This window comes from Simochromis diagramma, unplaced genomic scaffold, assembly GCF_900408965.1.
Source record: "Simochromis diagramma unplaced genomic scaffold, fSimDia1.1 OVJJ01000685.1, whole genome shotgun sequence".
NCBI classification, from domain to species: domain Eukaryota; kingdom Metazoa; phylum Chordata; class Actinopteri; order Cichliformes; family Cichlidae; genus Simochromis; species Simochromis diagramma.
In genome coordinates this window covers 7,889,291-7,913,166 of record NW_024387477.1, presented here as the reverse complement: position 1 = coordinate 7,913,166, position 23,876 = coordinate 7,889,291, and the positions used below count along the sequence as shown (strand labels likewise).

Below are 23,876 nucleotides of genomic sequence, written 5' to 3'. Positions count from 1 at the left end.
TGAAAGCAGGACTGACGAAAAGAAAAACCCCTTCACTGTGGATCAAACACCACATGCAGTCACTGGCCACTTTATTAGGTACACATTCCTTGCACTGGGTTAAATCCCCATTTACATTTAGAGTTGCCTTAATTCTTTTTGGCATGGATTCCCTAATATTTTGGTCCATACTGACACGTGTCAATGTGAATCTCCTGTTCCACCACATGCCATATGAGCTCTGTTGGATTGATTTAGTGACTGTGGAGGCCGTTCGACTACATTGAACTCATTGTTGTGTTCAAGAAACCAGTTTGAGATGATTTGAGTTTTGTGACATGGTTAACCTGCTAAAAGCAGCCATCAGATGATGGGTGCACTGTGGTCACAAAGGGATAGACCTGGTCAGCAACAGTACTCAGGCAGGCTGTGGGATATAAATGATGTTCAGCTAGTACTGAGAGCCCAAAGTGTGCGAAAAATATCCATCACACCATTACACCACAACCTTTGATGGCAGTATGGATTCATGCTTTCATGTTGTGATGCTGCCAAATTCTGACCCTACTATCAGACCAGGGAGCGTTTTTCAAATCTTCTGTTGTCCAGTTTTGGGGAGCACGTTTGATCTGTAGGTTCAGTTTCCTGTTTTTAGCTGTCAGGAGTGACACAAGCTGTGGTCTTCTACTGCTGCAACTCATCTGGTTTTATGTGTTATAGATTCATAGATGCTCTTTTGCATAACTTAGTTGTTAAGAGTGGTTATTGGAGTTACTCTTGCTCGAAGCAGTTTCGGCAGCAAGCAGCAGGATAGATGCACCTATTCTTCTGCAGATACCCCTTATTCTCCTGGTTGCTGAATGTAGTTCTTTATACATCCAACTATATCAAAGGATTATGTCTCTTTTTCTTTTTTTTCTTTTCTTTTTTTACATTTTTGAGGTCAGAATTAGGAGGATTTGGGAAGGGAAAGATCTGTAATGAATAGTGGTGAATGTTGAACCACATTCATCAAAGACATTAATATTTAAGTGAGAAGATTTAATTTGTTTTGGGAGAGAAAGGGGAAACCGCCTCATTTGAAATTTTTTTTTACTAAACTATCCACTAAAAGAGGGAAAAGGAGCGACTCAGGAACAAACTGATTCAATAAAAAAGTTTGGGAAGGTTGTGCGAGGGTGGCTGAAGGGAGTTGACTTTCCTGATTAAATATCCACTTTGATTTAATTATAGTGTTGTGTAGCTATCAGAGTGATTGCTGTCAGCCCTGAGTCATTATTCAATGGTCTCATTATTAAGCAAACAAAAGCATCTTCAGGCTTTATGGAGTACCACAGACTTGCTCAGCTGAACGATAAAGTTTATTAATACATAAAAAATCTCTGTGACGTGTGTTGAACACATATCCCCTGTCGTGAAGGATCGATGATGCTTCTTAGTGAGGGAAATGAGGGTATGCAGATGGGTTTACGCTGCCACAACAAACACCTAAGGGAAATGGATGCAACAGCTTGACCATTTTGGTGAAATCCACAAAATATCTCATAAATCACTCACAGGTGCGGCTGTCAGCAGAAACTGCTGAGGATGCAGAGATCAATATGCAGACAAATCCTCCCTGAGTTAACTGTTCTTTTGTCACGGCATCACATCGTCTGCCAATTCAGCACGAAGAGCCTGTCGAGTTGTTGTTTTTTCTAATTCTGAATTCGTACTTTTTGAGCAACAGTAAGCACATTTTTCCCTTTCCTGCCTAAGTACGCTAAACCTCTGCCTCTCTCTCCCACGGGTGTGCGAGCCACTGCTCTGCCCATTTTAAATCAGCGGAGCATCAAACACACGCAGAGTACACCTAACAGCCTCAGATGGCCATCAGTGTTATGAGAATTGACAGACGTACACAGATAATCCAACCGTCGCAGAAGGTCAAACTAATTTATTTGATGTAGTCATTTTTGTTCCTAGTTTTCAGGATCAGTGTAGATGTCTGTTGCATAGATGTGATTGGAATGATGAAATGGGCAGTACAAGGAAGGGGGGGAAAGGTTCTGATTCATGCACAAATACTGTATTTATATTAACAGAGTCATTTTCAGTAGCTGGCATGGTTCAGTAGGAGTTAATAACTCCAAATATTTAGATGTGGTTCTGCACTGGAGCGTTTTATGTTGGATATAATTTAGTCTGGACTCCACAGGACTCTGGTGTTAGGCAGCATATTGCTGTTGCATATTTCAGTGAAGATGAACAGCAAATGGAGCCGGGACCGCTCCATCAACTCATTTCATTGGCAGACAGCACTGCCACATTACCTCCATATCCTGTGGTGGCCCACATAACGGGAGTTGTCCAATCCAGACTGTTGCGTGAGGCTGCTGCGCAGAAAGCCAGCTGGAGACCAAAGGCCCTTGGGGAAATTACTGCCATATTGCTTGGAAAGAGGCCAAATTGGCCTGCTTATTTGTCAGTGAAGGGTCTCTGTGGTGGACACAGCCGAAATTGAAAAGACAGGGAGAGAGATTAGGTAGCCTGTTGACTACACGAGTCTGTGCTACCTACTGGCGTCTTTAAACTTTGGTGATTACTCAGTAAGAAATATGTTTAAAAGCTGGGAAGTGCAATTATAATTTCAGATGACATTTTTTTTTCTACGTGACTTTAATGATGATGAAGCCCCATAACAGTCTAGTCTGTGCAGTGGGATAATTTCAACATACCAGAAAGTTAAGGGTCAATTCTTTGAATGCAACATTTTCTCACTGGTTCAATAAAAGGAAAGGTTGATCTGGGCTTTTTAATATGGTGTGTTATTCTGCTAGAAGCAGCCATCAGAAGAGCGGTACACTCTGGCCACAAAGGGATGGACATCAGCAGCAATGCTCAGGCAGATTTTGTTTTTTAATTCAATTCAATTCAATTTTATTTATATAGCGCCAAATCACAACAAAAGTTGCCTCAAGGCGCTTCAAAATGATGATAAATGATGCTCAGCTGGAACCAAGTGCACACAGTGGACCAGTGTGCAGGGAAACATCCCTCACACCATTACCCCACCACCACCACCACCAGCAGCAGCCTTAAACATTGATGCAAGTCAGTATGGATTTGTATTTTCATGTTGTTTAAACCTAATTCTGACCCTTCCATCTGAGTTTGCAAAATTTGAGATTCATCAGAGCAAGCAAGTCTTCTGTTGTCCAATTCTGGTGAGCAACCTATAGCTTCAAGTTTCCTGTTCTTAACTGACAGAAGTGGCACTCAGTGTGGTGCACATGTTCTGTGTTCTTCTGCTCTTCTGCATACGTTGGTTGCAACACTGTATGCGGAGGAGCTACTTATGGCTTTCTATCAGCTCAAAACAGTCTAGATATTCTCTCTGACATCTGGCCTCAACAAGGCATTCTCACCCAGGGAACAGCTGGATACTATCTCAGAGTTTTAAAACCTGCAAAATGCACTTGTGATATTGTATAGATGCATGCCTTTACACTATAAAATAGATGATTCAGTAAATACCACATCTATTTGTGACCACGCGCTCTGTGTCTTACTTTAGTAAAACCCTGTGTGATATGGGCTGCTGGTGGGTTCTACTTTCAGTTTCATAGCCGTGCAAGCCGCATGGTCGCATCACAGTAACTCAGATCTCAGCTGAGCACAGAGAAGCTTTCCACCTTGCAGAAGAGCAACAGTGAGCCAAACTGTGCTTGTAAATCATTGTGCACAGCGAGGTTCAAATGTGCAGATTTCTGAGTGAAAAGGTATTTAGACTACAGCGCACTATCTCCAATAACAACCCTTTATATCTTTATAATCAGAATTTAAATTGTTATTAGTGTTTAGGGAAACTGTTACCTTTAGAGTGCTCACTAGATGTCGCTGTTATCCCACCCCTCTCGCGCAAAGTGACCACACTGATCACTGCGAGCGGTGCCAAAAATTATGGCATCAAACAATATATGAATTTTCTAAGAAAGCGGGAGAGTTTGAATGTGACCCTGGCAAATATAAGGTTCGGGCAGTGGTGCAGTTTGGCGTTTAGATGGCTGTTTAGTCAGGTCTAGCTCACTGATAAAAACCGACCCATTAATAGACCATTACCAATCAATCAATCAATCAATTATGGGACAACTTGGAGTCAAATCGCACAATCATAACCGCGACACCACTGGGAGAATCACGGAAAGGTGCTGTCGGCTTGTTCTTGGAAGACTGGGTGTTTTTGAGCTGAATCACGGCAGAAGCGCGTCACCGTGGGGCGTGGTTAAGCGTAAGAGATAAACGCCGTGTCCACCGTTACGATGCAGTTAAGTTACAGTTTGGCACGAGACGACACCGGAGCGGAGAGTCTGAGCAGCTAACCAGCGCGCGTAAAGGGATGGAGACGAATGAGATCTTTTTAATAACTGTCATAGCCTCTCACTACATTTGGAACTTCGTCTTCTTCGCGTGGATTTTAACAACAATAGAACCTTTAGAGCCGGACTGCTATAAAACGCATTGTTGAAGTTCTGATCCTGTTTGCGCCAGGACACCCAAACGAGATTAGACGAAGAGAAGTCGTAATGAGTAGTTGTGCAAATGGTGCATTTTCTGACCAGAGAGCTGGTACGGAAAGCAGAATTTCATGCTCAAGCTACACGTCTACCTGCGCGTAAAGGACATGGACACAACGGCTCCAGTCACCGCTTCCTGAATCCCTGCGCTATGTTTTAGTAAGTAAATGAAAAAGCTGTAGTTAGATTAGAAGCAGTGTGGCAGCTTAAAGCATTTATGCGAGCTTTTTTTTCTTATTTTTACGCGCTGACAAATAGTGCAGCGCTCCAATAGCACAGGACCTGAAATTTGGCAGCCAAACAGCCCACACCATTGACCGTGAAAGGCTTGGAAACAGTTCCAGTGCTGATCCCGATTTGAACTATAACTAAAACAAGTTAAAACAAGTAAAACAAAGTTGCATCTAAGTGGACGAGCGTGGCAGGAGGCGAACATGGCTTTGCCAGATAGTGGCATATCTGCAGAGGAGATACCCTTTCCAGAGATCATAGAGCTCAATGTCGGTGGGCAGGTGTACATAACCCGCTACTCTACACTCACAAGCGTGCCAGACTCTCTGCTGTGGGAGATGTTTACTCAAAAGTCAGCCAAAGGACTGGCCAGGGACACAAAGGGGCGCTTCTTTGTAGACCGTGATGGTTTCCTGTTTCGTTACATCCTGGACTACATGCGCGACCAGCAGCTGGTCCTTCCAGACCACTTCCCAGAGCGCGGTCGTTTGCAGAGAGAGGCTGAGTTCTTCAACCTGCCAGAGCTCGTCAGGCTTCTGGCACCCAAAATCAGCAAACAGAACTCCCTTGGTGATGAGGGATGTCCTAGTGACACAGAGGACTCCTCACCTGGGACTGACACCTCCCGTAACCTCGGCTCTCTGGGTGCTGCTGCTGCTGCCTGTGCCAGCCTGGTGCCCGGCGCCATGGATGGCAAACGTTCTGGGTTCATCACTATTGGCTACCGAGGCTCCTACACCTTGGGGCGCGACAGCCACACGGATGCCAAATTTCGCCGAGTGGCACGGATCATGGTGTGTGGGAAGACCTCCCTGGCTAAAGAGGTGTTTGGGGAAACGCTGAACGAGAGCCGGGACCCGGATCGCCCCCCTGAGCGCTATACATCCCGCTACTATCTCAAGTTCACCTTCCTGGAGCAGGCTTTTGACAAGCTGGCAGATGCAGGCTTTCACATGGTGGCCTGCAATTCCACAGGAACCTGCGCCTTTGCCCACGAGCAGACGGACGACAAGATCTGGACCAGCTACACTGAATATGTGTTCTACCGTGAGTGAGACTATCGGCTTTGTTTCCCCGGTCCCCTCACCCTGTATCCAAGAACCCCCCTCCCCCTCCAGCCTCCAGCCATCCTGTCTTTCTCTCTCTGATGGCTTCTGAACCAGTAGATGTACTGTAGATGTTGTGCCCTTCCATCTCTCTTTACAGCCTCCAGCTTTTATCCTGTGAACAGTACCTGGCCGCTGCTCTGACTCTTCATACCTTCTCTGCAGATCGAACCTGCAGCCTTCCCCTTCAACCCCGAATTCACCCTCCCCCCCCCATCATCAGGCCAAGCTTTTGCCCTTGCTTAAGCCGCCGCCTCTCCATCTAGTTGTAGTCCCCAGCCCTGAACCACAGCAACCCCACAGCCTTTCCTGCAGAGACTGATACCTTCTATTCCCTTTTTGTACTCTCTATATAGTGCATATGCCTTGGTTAAAGCACAATACTGTATCCAAGAGCTAATTTTGTTGAATAAAAAACACCAGTGTGTCTATATGACTACTGAACCAGTCATAAGGGCATAAGGGAAAGGGCTTCAAAGAGTTGCCGTGATGTACAGTGCTATATTTTGCCTGCTTACTCAAGCAGATCGGACTGTCTCCTGCTCCTTTGAACTAAATTACCAAATAATTGGACATCTTATCAGCCTTGAGGGACGTGAGAAACCCCAACACATGCACACACACACACACACACACACACACACACACACACACACACGCACACAAAGGAAGTGTAATCTAATTTCCTTTAGTTTTTATTAAATGTGTCCAGTACCATGTCCGTGTGGTTTGGGAACGTGCCATAGTTAATCTGTTCTGCTGCTTTGGAGTGAATAGAAAAGAAAAGACTGCAGTGAAGTTATTTTTTCAGAAAAAGCAGATTGAAGTTGTGCGGAGGTCTCCCCCCCCCCAAAAGAAAGAAAGAAAGAAAACGGGTTGTGTGGCAAATGTTGAAAAACTATTAAAGCTCAAATATCAAGAGATCTTAGAGACAGACAACGAGAGAGGGGGAAAAAAGGTGTGTGTATTGACTGTGCAGTGGAGTATTTCAGTATTTTAATCACCCACACTGATAGGGCAGAGAAGATGGAAGGTGTTGCATCAATTACATCTTAAAGATAATTATTTTCCATAGCCGGTCACATGTCAGAATGGGCTTACACATTGCTTCCTGTTATTTGCGTAAGAAGAAATCAGCAGTCATCACAGCAGATCTTTGGATGTCCCGTAATTAACAATGTTATTCTTAATACTCAGTATTAGCTGCGTATTTGACTATAGCTCACTCCTTCTGTAAGTGAATACCAGCGAGAAAGGGTAGGATTTGCTGTAGCCAGCCAAAGCCCAGTGTTTTCTCACCACTGTAGCAATGGCAGCTTATAGTGAGCGCGTGTAACTTTCAGTAATTCACAGTCGGCTCAAAAAGGAGCACAAGATCCAGATACAGCCTCAGGACGGGTCTGCACATCATATACCTCAGACTAACATAAACGTGGGACACTTAAATCCAACAAGGGATTCATCAGATTACAGGAAAATGCAGAAATGGCTCAAAATGAGGACAAATAAGAGGTTTCGTTTAAAACTGTTCGGGGAACAGGCAGCGCAAGGCAAAGTTCACCCGTGCGGCAAGGTGTCGACTTTTTAGTGTGTCTGACAGTTGTAATAAATGTATTCTGAAATGTCTAGAAATTGCAATATTGTGTTTCAGTGTGATGAAGTGTTGTTGACATCCGAGTCAGTCTGTTAGACCCTGCTGCAGTGTGTCGCTGCAGGCATAGACAACACTGATATTAAAAGTGTTCCACCAAACGCAAATTGATTTGTCAAATAAAATATGCTTTCTTTCTATCCTGCTTGTATTTCCATTCCTAACCCCCAAAAAGGGGGGTTATTTCTTTTTTTCTTTTTTCTTTTTGAATACCAGGGAGCACAAAGTATGATGAAAATAGCACATTCCCATTACCGCAGTTTCACATTTTATTTTTCGGTGACAATGCAAGTCAATCACAAGTAAAGCCGTTCAAATTTTCATCTCAGCGTTTCCCATCAGAGGAAATGTCCTTGGACACAAACTCTCCTCTGTATGAAATTTTCAGCCCTCAGGCACCATGTCCTCCATCCTTCCATCTGCTTTTCCACTTTTTTTTTTTACCCTCTTTTTTTCTCTTCAGCCTGGACTTGCGTGAAGCATTTGACCAAAAAATCTGAGCCAGGATAGAAACGAGGACATGCACAGATAACAGGCCTTGTCCAAGCAGATTAGAAAACCCTTATTTTGTTGCCAATAATTGACCTAATTTCTGTGTGCAGTCAAAATCTTAAAGATTGAATCTAAATTTCAGGACTCCGTAGTATTTACAACCTCCCGCAGAGCAACAGTTTATCCATTTCTGAGAGACTAGAAATCATTTTTGTGTGTCATCAATAAAAAACAACAGCAAAATACAATAGAAGTACAAAGTATTTTCATTGAGGGCAAAGGTGTCATAATTTACACTCGAACAACAACCAGACTTAAGGGTTATGTATGTGAGGCAGTCACGTGTCTTTTTATAAACTCTGTCTCAGAAGTTCTCTACCGAGCGATTATCTCATGCTAATTATCTTAGTATAAGACCTCTAAACCTGATCTCACTCCGGCCTTGATAAAAGCATAGCTAATGAGCTTCACAAAACTTTGTGAAAAATTTATGTTGCTCTCTAATTCAGGGAGAAAAAAAATTATCCCCCCCCCCGCTCTGGAATGCATGACAAATCCTCAGAGACCAGGACAATACTGTGCCTGCAGTGTCTCTCCAGCCCAAATAAACACAGTCACAGGCAGCATTCCTCTGTCACTGTCCTCCGGCAACACGGGAGTGCCAAGGTCAGTTATTAGCGCAAACATGGAGAAACATGCCTTCGTGTGAAATTTCAGGCACTGGCCTCCTTAACCTCTCCTCCTCTCGTCAGCGCAAATTCCTTGAGATTCAACAGCAGGGGCGAGATGCGTGGAAACGTTGACATTCAGACGCTGACATTCAGAGCAGCAAGGTCCACAGGCCAGACGAAATGTGCGCGGTGAAATTCAGTGGTGTTTTTTTTCTTTTTTTTTAAATGTGTCTTGTGAAACATGTGGTTGAAAAGTGTAGCATTGTCTGCTCGTGTGCTTGCAAAGGCAGCAGGTTCTCACTGTGTCGCCACGGTATGCCTATTCATATTCAGAGTGTCACAATAAAGATATTTTACCATGACCTTTTGCTTCTTCATGTTTTGGGGGGGGGAAACGCAGCAGATTGCCAAATTTCAGCTTGTCACACAACAAATTATCAACTGAAATCAATCATTTGTTGTTTCAAGCGCAGATTTTCACATTTATGAGGACTCATTTGTCACTAAAGTCGAAGGATTCGAGAATGAGTGCGAGACTGGCTTCTCTGCGTGCCTTCAGGCAGTGATTTGACCCAAGCTTTTGCTACTGTAGGCTGCTCTACATGACAACATGCTTTGGCCCTGTCTCTTTTCCCTCTCTGAGGATGATCCTTGTCTCGGAGCCAGCTGGGTCATTGCATTCTCTATTTGGAAAAATAGGGGAAGAAGGCAGAAGAGAACAGGAACAGATACACGTCAAAGGAAATGGGGATTGGAAAATGGGGCACAGAGAGATAGATATTTGGGAGACCGCGGGGGTATTTATTTGACAAGGATTCGGTGTTCCCATCTGATCTCTCTTCCTGTTATTTGGAGAAGGGGAGGACTGTGCTGTAAGATTCTCCTCTGCGGCCTGTCAGCTCCATCAGCACCCCCAAAGAAATTCAGTCACACTGCACCCAAGGGATACACTGCAGAATCAAGAGCGCACTCAGTATAGTTGCTATCACTATCAATCTGTAGCATGAAACCAGCACAAATGGGGGGTTGTTGATCTTTACCATGAGGAAGAAACAGTATTTTTTATCATCTGTTTGTGATTCATGAACTTCACCATTAAGCTGACTAAACTTAGCCAAGATTCCTAGACTACATCTTTCTTTTTCTTTTTCGGGGAGAGACATATTGCATGTGTGAGAGTGACAAGACAAGGGTGAGTCAATTTCTCAGCACCTCAGATGTCTGAAAGCTGCTGTTCCTGTTCATTCTGAGCCTTCAGCTGCAGCCATGTGGCTGTACTTGTTTATGTCTCACTGCCTCGTCTGCTTTTGGATCTGTCTGCCAGGATAATTTGGCTCTTGTTGTTTTGTTTTGTTGCCTTTATGCTTGTGTGGAGTTTTTTTTTTTTTTTTTGGATGACAGGTTGGACAGGCCTCCGTTTCGGGTGCGTCAGTGCGACTGAGGTCCACTCCCTCTCACACAAACATGCTGAGCGTGCAGTTGGCATCTCTAAACGCACGCTCACACGGACGCGCGCACTCGCGGGGAGAGGGAAGTTGCTACGAGAAGATGTGCAACACAACTCCCGTGCTGGGATTTTGATTCTGGGCCGTGAGGTTTTAGATCTAATCGACTGCCTTGTTTTCACTCTTCTTTGAGAACAGTTTAAAATGCATTAGCAGGCAAATAAGGCATTTACCTCCCTCCTCCTCTCTTGATGGCAATTAAAACAAAGAGAAGAACATGCTCATATAGAACAACATCATTGCTGATAATTACCTTGGAGTAGCACTGACCAACCTGGGTGGGGGGTAGCAGCGGCCTGAGGTGCACCGCTGTGTTCTCCATCAAAATGTCTGTGTGTGTGTGTTCACCCCTTGTTTGCTATTGCTGCCATGCAAGCCAACATTTAGGGAGTACAGTAACACTGGCTTGGGACTTCTTGGTCTCATTGTGTGTGTGTTGGGCTATTTATAGTGAGTCAGGCACCGAGCCAGATGTGTACCTTATTCACTTGTATCGCTCTGTCCTCCAGCTTCTCCACATGCCTGGCTTCCCCTCATTCTCAGCTCCTACAGAGAGCAGCTGTCACAAAACATTTTCACCCCGAATGACAAGGGAGGGGGGGGACAGGAGGGACTTCATTGTGCTAGGACAGGAGATGGTCACGTCAGGGGGGAAGCCAGAGGGGGGAGCGACAACCTGGAATCACTACTGATTTACAGTGCTGTTATCTCATTACTCTCCCTGCATTGCCAGTTTGTTTTTCCCTTTGTCGGTGCAATTCTCCAACACGGAAATGATGGCTCTATGCAGGCACTGAGCAAGAGCATGAGTGGAATGAAGAAGCACGATATAAGTTGTATAGTAAGTGAAAGTGTCAACGGGGAAATTGTAGGATAAGTGTAAGCAACAAGAAGGAAGAACTGAAGTGGCAAAGCTTGGCATATACAGTCCCACGGAGACTATAAATATATGACGAGGCAGGAGCAATTTTAAAAGAAAAGAGGCACGATTAGGCCAAAATGGAGATGTAATAGATTGGATTGGGAAAGGCAGGGTGGAAGCTGCCTCAATCGGCATGTTAAAAGAAATGCAATGATTCTATTTTACGTAAAACTTGACAAATTAAAGGGAAGTACTTCTTGGCATTCATTCTCCAAGGGTCTGTAACTTCCCTGGAAAAAATCAACACAGTTAAATCAAAAGATATTCCCTCATTTTGTGTTTTGATGGCGCTGGTGGACAGTGCTAACACTTGGTACAAAATCTCCCGTAGGTGTTTAATTATTTTGAGCTCTGCTGACTGTGAAGCATATAATTCATATCATTTTCATTCTCATCAAAACAGTGAACCCGCGTGCCCTATAGACGGGGGGAGTTGTCATTCTGGGAAAGAAGACTGCCATCGTGATAGAAACTTTTAATGATAGGATAATAATGATCGCGCAGAAAAACTTTGTACAGATTTGTAATGACACGTTCCTCTCGGGGGGCAAACCACACCAGTAAAATGTCTAGTTCAGCACAATAGAGCCACCAAATGCTTTCACTCCAGAGGCCATTGCGTCAGCTGTTTCTTTGATGTGTCACCAAGAGCCACGTTGGGTAACAACTGCCATTATCGTGTCCTGTGGTTTTTTAATCAGGTACTAACAAAATGCTGATTTAACTCTAATTATTAGAGTTATTAATAATACTTATTAATGGCCCATTAATACTTATTAATGGGCCATTTTAACTCTAGTAGCCACCGCAGGTACTCCTGTACAGTTACACCTTGCTAGAAACCACTTTAAGCTGATGTGAGCTTTGGGAACCAGCCTGAACCATTGATATACAAGGCAGGACAGATCCATGCTTTCATGCCAATTACACCAAATTCCGAGACTCATCAAACCAGGCAATGTTTTTCCATGGTCCAATTTTGTTGAGCCTGTGCTTTAAGGCTGTGTTGTGCATTCAGCCATGCTCTTCTGCATACCTTAGTTATGACAAGTGGTTATGCTGTTGCTGTGCTTAACCTCAAAGCAGTCTGGCCAATCTTCTCGGGCATTTTCGCCCAGTGAAGTCCTGCTCGCTGGATATATCTCTTTAAAAGTCAACAGAGAGTAAAGAGCAATATAGAGCTGTATTATGTTTCTCTACTGATATCTCTAGAATCCCTGTTTGTTCTTATTCTGTAATAAATTCAGGTATATTAACCCCACCCTTTATAAATACATTTATTATAAAGGCTATACGACAGTGTTTTTAAAGTTTTATATTGCATGTTGGTAATCGGGCTTAGTTTATCCATTTTGAGGAATAAAATGATCTATTCCAATGTTCCTATAAAAACAAATATCTCTCAACAATGAATTATTCAAATTTGTTGAATTTGATTTTCATGCTGCCATCCATTAATGACAGAACTGGAAAAAACATGCGACTGAGCGTTTCTGTGTCTGTGCTGGTCTAAAGGAGCTCACAGTGTCTGTGAGTGCTGTCATTAGAATAGGATTCACCTGGGCCATCTGGAGACTTGGGCTCTAATCTGTCCCTCTAATTATCAGTAATCTGAACAGTCAGGATTGGTCTTAGTGCTGCAGCCCAGGATAGGGTTGGACTTTGCTGAAAGCAGGCAGGAGGAAAGAGGAAGCAGGTGGCACAGTAGCTGCAGGAGCCGAGGGGTGCCAGGATGGACTTTAGGGTGCTTAGGCAGGCTGGTTATGCCCTGTGGGAGCCAGGTAGCAGCTCAGGGTTTTGAAAGGAAAGCGAAGATAAAGAGGAGGTACTTGAGGCAGGTGAATCAGCAGACACTCAGACTGAATACGTGCAAGCATGCAGAAATAAGAAAAATGTTCTGGTCTTTTCTAAATGCAGTGAAACACCGTATCTGTTAGAAATTTAGCGCTTGTAAATTTGTTCCAAACTTTTCCCACTATTTCACCCTCTCTTTCCTCTGACCTTTACTCCCCTTTTTAAGTTTTCTTACATAGCAGCAACTCTCTGGTCTCCAGCTGTTTACATCAGGCATTTCCTCCACATTATGCAGATTGACAGATTTGTAATTGCTCTGAGACTTGTGAGCGCACTCCAGTGATTTTGACATAGGCAGCTCTGTTTACGCCCCAGCATGTAAAGTTGATGTGAAGAATAGAATATTACTATGTCTGATTACACCCCCGTATGTATTTGCTTGTCGTCAATCAGAGATAAAAAGGACAATGAAAGAGGCGACTGTAGGAGGCGACGCTCGCACTGTCATTAGGCACCATGCAGATCGTTTGACAAAACAGAGATGGAAATCTGAGCTGAATACGAGGTAATTAGATATGGAACATGCTGCAATTGGCAAAACTATGTAGCGTGCAGTTTCCTTTGAAACAGCAGGATACAGCCATATGTACATCTCCACAAAGGATAAAATGCTCCTCTCAGTCTGAGAGACATTACTATGCATTTGTGCAGCTCTGGCTCCTGCACATCATTGTGGCGTTTCCATGGAGATGATGATGTCCTCTTGTTTGCCAGTCTCTCCATCCTCAGGCCACGACACCTGTCAGCGGTCGCAGTGAATTTTAAAAAGTACCGGCAAGCTGATTGACCCGGTTGTGGCTGCTGATACGCAGCTTTGTTCTACACTCATCTACTGTTTTTAGGATTTCAATTAAATTTTTATTAATTGACCTTGTGTGAGTAGCAGATATATTTTGACGAAACATCCAAGCACAACAAAGCATTTAGGGACTTTAAAGCCAGTGCAATATGAAAATTTTTCCTCTTTTTTTCAACAAACCAACATATCGTAAACATTTGTAGGCTACTAACAGACGGTGTAAAAGATGGCTGCAGCCACTATGATGTCACCTGCTATTAAAAAGCCTTATATTGAACATTGTCTCCATCACCATTTTGTTGTTATGAAACTAAACTTGATGAGGGTAGAACACTTCTCACTGTGAAACCAACGAAAGTGCACATGTTCCATGTTCAATATTGCAACTTGCTAATGACGTTGTTTGAGCATTCAGTTAGTGTTAGCCAAGAAGTTAGCTAATGCTTTTATAAATTATCACTAGCAAACCAACATTAGTAACCTAAATTTGGCCTGACTTGATAAAATATTTATTATATTGTATAAATTAATAAAGAAAACACTTGAAATGTTTACTATATCTTCTAGAAGATAGTTTCATATAAACATTGCAACGCTATGACATCACAACTATATTGACATGGACAGACATTATGATGATGCAGGAACAACATCAGCACAGGGATATCAGCTCTTATATAGCGTGTATATACATCTTTTTTCATTTGTAAAACAGACATAACGTTTTATTCAGCATGATCTCAATTTTTTTTCTATAAAAAAAGTAGTAGCCCCCTCCTGGCCATTAAAAAGAAAACACATTTGAGGCACACCAGCATTGGCTTATTTTTTAGAAATGGAAACAAAGTCCATCTATCATGCTGTCTATGTACAGCATTAGCAGTCCCTTGAATATTTAACTTATAAAATTATTCAGTTCAGTGAACTTTTAGTAGCATGGAAATTTGAGGTTTAGCTTGCTAATGATTCCCTCTAGCCATTACTTCCCAGCTTTGTTATGGCAACATCTGTGCGCTTCAGCTTCAGGGCACAATTCTAGCAAAGACCTGACACGGGACCTGAGAGATCATCAGTTGATCCATCAACTGTTCATCAAAGCCTCATCAGAAATGGTCTCAGTGGCAGGGTGGCTGTCAAGAAGCCATTCTTAAAGAAGGAAAGCAGGGAGAAAAGGCTGAGCTATGCACACGAGAACTATTGGCCTCCCCAGATCCCAGATTTCAGCCGCAAACATGAAGTCACACAGCAGTCTGTGAACATACTAAAGCCTTGACTTTAGTTTGATGGTGACCTTGGTGTGTTTGGAGTAAAAAGTGAACATTTCAACAAGGAAAGAATTAGCAATCATCAGCTATCGGAGAGCGTTATCAGCTAACATTAGCATGTTTGGTTAGCAAAATGTCAACAGAGCCTATATGGCACAGATACCAGTTAATCAGTTCTTACTAACATACTGATAAAAATCCCAGTATTTACCTCACCAAAGATGGAACATGGACTTCTTAGAACTGTTAACCACACAGTGAGCCATGCTATTTGTCTGATATTATTGCATTAAAATAGGCCAAAAGGCATTAACATAAACAGTAGCGGTGAAGCTAGCTAGCAACACAGCCACCTGTATCATCAGCTACCTGTCGCTCAAAGTGGCCACTAATATTAAAAATTACTACTAATTAAAAAGAATCACGTCCTCTCCTGTTGTTATAAAGTGGGTAAATTAGCCATACAGACTAAAAGCATTTTTTGCACCATGATGTAAACATATTTATTTCTGCTCAAAAGTTGGGCATTTTATTATGAGAATGATTTGTTCAAGTGGCCATTTGACATTTATCATTGCCTTTTTTAACCTCTTTATAATTACACAAGTCAAAGAAAATCCTTTATTTTTATTTCAATTGACTGTTAATATCAACCCAGCTTTATTTAAGGCCCTACAAGCTGTTTCATGGCTTTATTTAGTCTCCGTGTGGGAATAAATGGTGCGCTTTGATTTGACCAAAATGAAAGATCCAGGTGACAGCATTACAAACAGCGGAGGAGACGTTTTATAAGAGAGAGGTGATAAACCCCGGCAACAGTGACACATTAGAGTTGCTAATAGCAGTAATGATGGCAACGCAGGGATGTGACACACTGAACAGATGGGAAAGGCAAAAAAGGAGGTGGGGCGGGTGATGTGTGCGAAAAAGCTCTAGCTTTTGCATATATCCCTGGAGAAGTGGTCCGGGGAAAGGGTTGAGTGCACTCTCTTGCTGTTCTCCTCCATAAGGCTTAGCGGTGGAGGAGGAAAGCACGGAGCCCTTCCCCCAGTGGATTACTCCTCTGACACTACTAAGCCCCCATACTCCCACGTTCAGGAAGCCCACAAACACATGTATTCATCATGAAGACACTGAATGCACCAAATGCACAAGCACACACAGCGGAGAACATCTTTCTACCCCGTTCCCTCCTCCCCCTACATCCTTTCTTTCCCTCCGTCTTTAGCCGTCCTCCTTTTCATGCCCAGAATAACAACACACACAAACAAACACATCTGCCCATACGCAAGCACACCTACACACACACATACGCTTATATATGCATGCCCAGGCACACACAGCTGACACTGACTTGCTCTTGCACACTAGCTTGAGCACTTTCTGTCACACACTCGCATTCAGGTATTCAGAAAGCCAAGGAGCTGGGAGAATATGCCGTGCCGCCTCCGTTTGACACAAGCAGCTTTTGCCGTTATGTAAGGCTGGTTAGTGTAATGATAAGCTCTGCTGAAGGAAACAGTGCAGGCCGTTGTGTGTCATGGTATGTCTGTGAGCATGTCTGTGTGTGTATATTTGTATGTGTGTGAGCATGTGTGTGCTTGTTGCACTGAACATGTTTGCTTAACTGTTCATTTGCATTTTCATGCACTGTACCTGCATGCTTCACAGCCAGTGGAAACGTGAGTGATCACAGGAGTAGGTTTCATTGGTAAATGGAAGGAGACACATTAGTTGTGGGATCTCAGGGTCTTCCCCCAGGAAATTTTGAGCTCCACACACTTCGTTTCTTGCATTCTGATGGATTTTTTCACCCCTTTGCATTTTTTCTGCATCAGTTACTGGTAGACTTTTCTTGAATGGGAAATAGCAAAAGTCAGACCCCCAAGGTAACAGTCCAAGTATGCTTTTTTTTTTCTTATTTAATATGATCCATGTTGCATCAACACACACACTGAGATCTTGAAGTCATGTGATGGCTAACCATGTAACGTTAACTTGTATGTCATTTTGGACATGTGACAATTATGGTATGCACTGGAGCGAGGTACACACAAGAGAGAAGAGGAATGAAAGTCGATGAAAGCAAGAGAAAATACACGTGTGTGAATGAGAGGGAGACACCTGGAAATATGAGTATGCAAGGAGCAGAGCTAGTGAAGGTGGATGAATTTAAATGCCTTGGGTCAATGACCCAAAGCCACAGACAGTGTGCTAGAGAGGTGAAGAAGAAGAAAAAGAAGAAGAAGAAGGGCATCTTTGAGACTAGTGTTCGGATGATTTGTGACACAAGGATAGCAGCAAGAGTGAAAGGGAAGGTTTACAAGGTGGTAGTGAGACCTTCTGTGATGTATGATTTGGAGATGGTGGGACAGACAAAAAAAACAGGAGGTGGAGCTGGAGGTGGCAGAATTGAAGATGCTAAGATATTCATTGGGAGTGATCAGGATGAACTAAATTAGCAATGAGTACATCAGAGGGACTGCTTGAAGCAGTTTGGAGACAAAGTTGGAGAGGCAAGGCTGAGATGGTTTGGACATGTGCAGAGAAGTGATAGAGAATGTATTGGACAAAGTTGTTGAGTGTTGATGGTGGCGCTTCCAGGGAGGAGGAAAAGAAAAAGACCTCAGTGGAAGTTCATGGATGTAGTGAAGGTGGACATGCAGAGGATTGGTATGACAGAGGAAGATGATAAACATAGGGTCAGATGGAGGCAGATAATTGGCTTTGACAGATTATCTCATCCATCTAAAGAGAGCATCAAATAGATGAAGAAGGCAGTCTAGGTGACAAGTGGGTTTAGTGACTAAGGTCCTAATCACAAAGCCCTAGAGACCATCTGTCCATGACCACCCAGCACTGTTTATGAGAAGAAAATGTGTATTCCTCGACAGGTTGGCAAGTGGTTGCTGGAGGTTCATGGGAGTCACTAAAACCCCAGTCAAACAGACATGGAGGCTGGTAGTTGACCTCCTGGCAACCACCATCAAAACAGAAAGATGTGCATTTCTAAGCAGTTGGTAAAAACTACTTTGTGGACGCTTTAATCACTAATGATTGCTATGTTTGACCATAGTTTCCATGCAAACTTGCCTACAAACACTCACCAGCTACTCTGCGAGTGGTAATTAAACTGTGCAAAGTGAGGCAGAAAACAGAAAAGGACACGTTTGCCTTTTTTCCTTCAAAATAAAATGGTTGCAGTGCTGAGGCAAACAATTTGAGACTTGCAAATGAATGGTCTCCATTTCCAAGCAACCAAAAGGAAGGTTTTGGTGCAACATCCTCCTTGGGACCATTTTCACCCTGTGAGAGCCAGCAACCTCCAGCTACCCTTCATGGAAAAGACATTTTTCCTCTCGTGACTGGTGGTTGTATCAAATCCAATCTGGTTGAAAACTCTTGAGCTGTGTGCACATTACGGCATGTCAGAACCCTATATCGACATTTGTGTTTGTGTTTGCCTGGATCATCGTGTTCTGAACTCCTAATACCTGTTCAAAAATTTTAAAGACCTCTTGCTGCAGAAGAAAAACATTTCCTGCTGAGTAGTATTGTAGCACAGTGTTTAGCTTGCTCCCATGTAATGTGAATGACGGGATAAATGTTTTGCTCATTCAAATGCTTCATACTGTTTAACGTCCAGCCTAAGAAAGAACATAATATTCAACAAAGTGGATCACATGACAAAACAGTTTGAGAATACATAACAAATATACAATATAGTGAGATTTAACATTATCTGTGGTCAAAATGTGAGATTAGTATAAAAGTGAAGACACATTTTTAAGCGCATTCACTTTAAGGTAGACGCAGGTGCTTTCTGTAATTTCACAAGCAAATCAGAGCGTGTGTGCCATCATGCATGCAGCAGAAATACAAGGACAGGAAGAGGCTGATTGCTTGCTCAGTGGTTTCATTAAAAATAAATAAATAAAGAGAGGGAGAGAGATAGAAGCTGCATTTGAAAATGGTACATTGGTTTTCAAAGACCGTGAGGTACACAATGTACACACACTCTAGTTTTTCCAAGAAGTGCCACAGCAGCATCCTCAGTTCTCACACAGAGATGAGATGAAAAATCAACACGCTGTGAAAAAAAAAAAGCTTCTTAAGCTTTTGGTCAGGAGGTTTCACGCCATCCGTTCAGCGCCAGTATTTATCTTCACAGATAAACAGTCATGCAACCAAAGGTAATTTAAAACTGAAAAAAGCAGTGAAACCGCCCTCCACTCTCCTCATCTCTCACGCTGAGCTCCATTCTCTGCTAATTACTGCCTCCATAATGCTCCTACATGCTCTTGTGCCAGCGTGTGTTTACTTTTGTACTCTTGGAGACAAAAAACTGTAACGCTGAAGACTCAGGTGTTTGTTTCTGTGCCAGCCGCACACTACTGACACACTCTGATAAAGAAGAGGGAGTAAAAAAAAGAAAGAAAGAAAGACAGGTGAAATGTAATCAAATTTTTGTGGAAAGCTTCCCAGGTGGCTGAGACCTGTATTCAAACAGAGCAGACATCTGAATGTAAATGCTTGTTATTCGTATACGTTTCATTTTTATGGGAACACTTGTCGGTGAATGGTAAATGAGAAAAGCAGTACAACTCTGAAGCCTGTAAATCGAATGCATTGCTGGATGCAGAGAGTGATTAGCTTAGCTTATTTTAGCATACAGACTAGAAAGAGGAAAACAGAAAAGCCTGACTGAGTCCAAAGATTGTTATGCCTACAGGCACCTTTAAAGCTCCCTAGTTAACCTGTGCTCAAGTCAAATCCAGTACTTATATATAGTGTACATTACTTTCCTAGCAAACTCACCATGACTACAGGACTGTGGGCGGTCGTTATGCCCTCCTGTCTTTCAGGCAAGAACTAGTATTCTGGAATGCCCTCCCTATTGATTTTAAGCTAAGCTAATCAGCTGGATTTGTCTGTGTATTTACTGAACATATGTAGCCTATTGTATAGACACAGTAGCAATATTTTTATTTCACTATAAGCACGAAAAGATTTGAAATCAGCATAAATTTAGCTCATAAAAATATATTCTTTTATTTTTTCTGCAGGGAGTTCATCAGATATTTCCAAGGCAATGACCTCTGACCCCCCAGCAGTGACTACCACTGAAGCAGTGACCTCTAAACCCACTGCCGCACCTACACTGTCAGCCACAGCAGAAACCAGCAGCAGTGGCCGAACCCAAAGCCTTCCTGAAACCAGCACCATCCCAACACTGGACCTCCGAAACCCGCTTCCTCCTCCCCTAACGCCTCCCCCACCTCCTCCTCCTGCGCCAGACATCCCTGACCTTCCACTGCCATCACCCCCGGTCTTCCCCCTTCCTCTGCCTTCATCCAAACCTTCTTCGTCATCCAGTCCTCCTTCTCCTCCATCGCCGCCTCCCGCTGACAGCCCCCAGCGTCCTACCACGCTCAACCTAAAGACGCTTCCACGTCCCAGCGTCAGGGAGAACGGCTGCCCCCCGCCTGGGCTGGATGAGGATGAGGATGAGAGGAAAATGCTGGAGGAGGATCTGAAGAAATGCATCGAGGACTTTAAAAAGATCCGCATGCCCAAAGTTTTTCCAGATCGCAAGAGGCACTGGCAAAGGGACTTGCTAAAGAAGTACAATGCATAGAGAGCTTTGCTGTGGCATCATAAGGAGCAAACCTGACAAGGACTTTAAAACAATGGCGAGGACATGCTGCTAGCGCCATACTCGGGCTTTATATTTACATCGCTTTGATTCTGACTTTGTGAAGAGTGTCAGCAAAAAACCTCTAATGTAGCTTTTGCATGTCAACAGAAGTGAACTGCTAAAGTATAGTTCTCCAGCTGAGCTTGTCTAGCAGACATGCACTACATTTGATGTGTTTACCCAGCATAGAAAACATTCACGTCCAGATTGTGAGTCATACTTATGTTTTTCCCACACAAGGTTTTTTTTTTTCTTTTGGAATAGAAAAAATATTTGGACTCATTTTCTTTTCACTCAGTCAAACAATATTAATTGGAGCTTTCTGCCCTTCTCCCTGTACCATGTCTGCTGATCAAGCAACTGGAAAATGTAAGCAAAGTTTGAAATTTTAGGCGTTTGACCTTAATGATGCAAAAATAAAAGACAGAAGTGAAATCTCTGGTGCTAATCATCTAAAACGCCTCACCTCATCAATATTAACTGTCTGACTTCAAAGCCCTTCTACAGTACTCCTTTCTGCCTCTGATTCAGAAGCGTTGCAATTTCGTTCTTTTTGTGATTACATTATCTTCCAGCCCGCACTTTTGGAACGAGGGGGGGATCAGAAAGAGAAAGCGGTGTACCAGGAAGGAAAGTGGGTAATTACAGGCAGCCAGAATGTGGAATAATAATGACAATAATGACTACATGAAGCAATGCACAGTACCATTTGTTCCTCTATCTGCTCCACATAAAATGCTCATCCAGCTGCACTAATGAATTACCAGGTGTGTGTGAGTGTAGTCCCATTATGGGCTAAATGATTTCCATAAAAATAAGGGGAAAGAATTTATTTTACATTTACTTTGTGAATTAATTCTGAACATCGTAGTATTCAACCATTTAACAAGCAGTAATATCATTCTGGAACATGTGCGTACTTGCTTTCACTCTGACACGAGAAGGAGACTCTCCCGCAGTATGGAGCTTGGTGGTTAGCTTAGCTTAGCCTAGCAATAAAATTGGCAACTGGGAAACGGCTTGCTTTGAAAACCAGCCTGCCACCACCTCTGCAGCTCTTTTGTAACATGCTGCATTTAACATTTATACAAAAAAACAACTTAAATCTTAAACTTGGCTTTAAAGTGTACATTTGAACTCTAAAGAGTGCCTGCTTCTACTTTGTATGCCATAGTATGCTACTTTGTCAGTTTCTAGCTCCTGATTATTCACAGGCACTAAAAAAACGCAAGTACACACTGTGCAGTTCTAGGGTTTAATGTATGAGGATATGATAAAATATAATCTGGTCCTTGGGAGGTCTTAAAGTGATGTACATGCAACTCAGATGAACAATAAAACATAACATATCACACTGTGTCATTATGTATTTAATAAAAATTAGGCCAAACTACAGAAGCAGTGTGTAAAAGAATAAGTACACCCTTAAAGCACCAGTATACCCTCGAATTGGTTGCTTTTGAACGGCACTGCATTATCACACAGCTACTTCTATTTATGCATTAAGGCACAGGAATCATAGGTGCTGATATTGGAGGACATGAAGTCAAAAAATATGTGTACATTTCTCAGCTTCTGTACTGGAATATCATTAAGATGGTGGCAAAAACTGGCACGATGGTACACCCGTGTCTTCAATTCAGCTGTGGCAGCGGCGGGGTTACGAAGAAGTGAACAGTTGGCCAAAGCGTTACAAATACATTGGTATGCGCCACAGGATGTGGCGTCAAACTAGGCGTGCGTCACACATTACAGGGGGGGAGCACGGCGAGCATGAAAACACCATTAGTGCTTCTACTGGAGTGTGAGTAGATCAGACTGTGCAACACTCACAGAAACTGCAATAAAACATTTCACACTCTGAAATCCATCGCTTCTGCTGATCTAAAGTTGTGTCACAGTGGCAGCAGGATAAGTAGGGTATTCCTGATCACCTTCTCCCCAGCCAACTACCCGAGGAACTGTTCCCAGTTGGGCATACTTTGAAAACCTCCAAAAGCGAAACACCCAGGAGGAATCCAAACCAAACCTGTCTCCTGACCCCCAACGGAATAAATCTGATGTTAAATTAAATTAAGAACATTAAATACACCGACCCTTAAAACTGCTGGTGTGAAAGAGGCTTTCTGGAACTCATAATTATATGATGTCTGAGTTTCAAATTGTCGACACTTACACTATTTGTTACCGAAATACACACTAATAAGTTAATAAGTAATGTGTCTCGTGCCCAGCACAGTTTTACAGCTGTGGGGTGTTGAGCCACATAAAAAACCAAAAAACAAACCCTCCTCCTTCTTCTTAAAAGTTACTCACCATAATGACTCTTGCCTAATTACTTTTCTCCAACTGCAACTTAACACACAAAATGCTTTTGAATTTTTAAAACCTTTTTAATAAACTTTCCTCCATGTCTACGCCAGCATCCTGTTTCCAGTGATGCAAGAGAACATCAGACCTCTGTTTTGTTTTGCTTTGACAAAAACACCCATGTTTCATTTGCTTTCATATTAAGCTTCTACCGAGCAATAAATATTACACAGAGCCTCGAGTATATATATATGTACACACAGTAGAGTTTTGACTTAATGAATGCAGCTTTGAGGATGTTTTTATGAGTAATTCTTTCCTTTTTGATCATTTTATTTCTCTGCCTGCCTCATTTGACCTGATGTAACCTGTTGCTTTTCCATTAGGCCCATAATGAGACCCGGTGGCTGTCTCTGGTTAGAAGTCCTAATGATGTTGCCTTATCCTAGCACTTTCCATCAGCACTTTGCCTCCAGCCTGATGCATTTTAGCTTGGGTTAATATTGCGGTTAAGGCTTTAATCCTTGAGTGTTGGTTGAGAGTGAAGTTAAACATGGTTAAGCAAACAGAATAGTTTTATCAGGCACTGGTACCTGCTAAGCAGCACTAGAGATATCCTCTGGCTCTTAGCAGAGGATTAGCAACAGATTAAGGTTTTCACAGTCCAAAAGAGTCACCAAAGAGATAGCTCCTTTTAACAGCTACATAATGACAACAATTTATGCCATCCAGTCAATCCTACCATATTTCACACCGGCATCAACACTCAGGACAGCTCCGACTGGCTGCTGATTGCTGAGAAATCCATAGTAAAGATTCCGCATTGAAGCTCATTAG

General features: G+C 42.8%; 1 protein-coding gene across 1 annotated transcript; it reads left to right on the top strand.

Moving 5' to 3' along the window:
* The first annotated feature begins 3,877 nt into the window (after nucleotides 1–3,877).
* On the top strand, nucleotides 3,878–23,136 carry kctd12b (potassium channel tetramerisation domain containing 12b). The gene is made up of 2 exons (XM_040015492.1): nucleotides 3,878–5,813; nucleotides 20,098–23,136. Exons 1-2 carry the CDS (start codon nucleotides 4,970–4,972, stop codon nucleotides 20,667–20,669), a joined length of 1,416 nt encoding a protein of 471 aa, XP_039871426.1. The 5' UTR covers nucleotides 3,878–4,969; the 3' UTR covers nucleotides 20,670–23,136.
* The last annotated feature ends 740 nt before the right edge of the window (nucleotides 23,137–23,876 follow it).

Bases quoted from the DNA above. Each gene is read 5' to 3' on its own strand.
- kctd12b (XM_040015492.1), top strand. From the start codon at position 4,970: ATGGCTTTGCCAGATAGTGGCATATCTGCAGAGGAGATACCCTTTCCA. The intron at 5,814-20,097 runs GTGAGTGAGACT...TTTTTTCTGCAG, and splicing joins CACTGAATATGTGTTCTACC to GGAGTTCATCAGATATTTCC.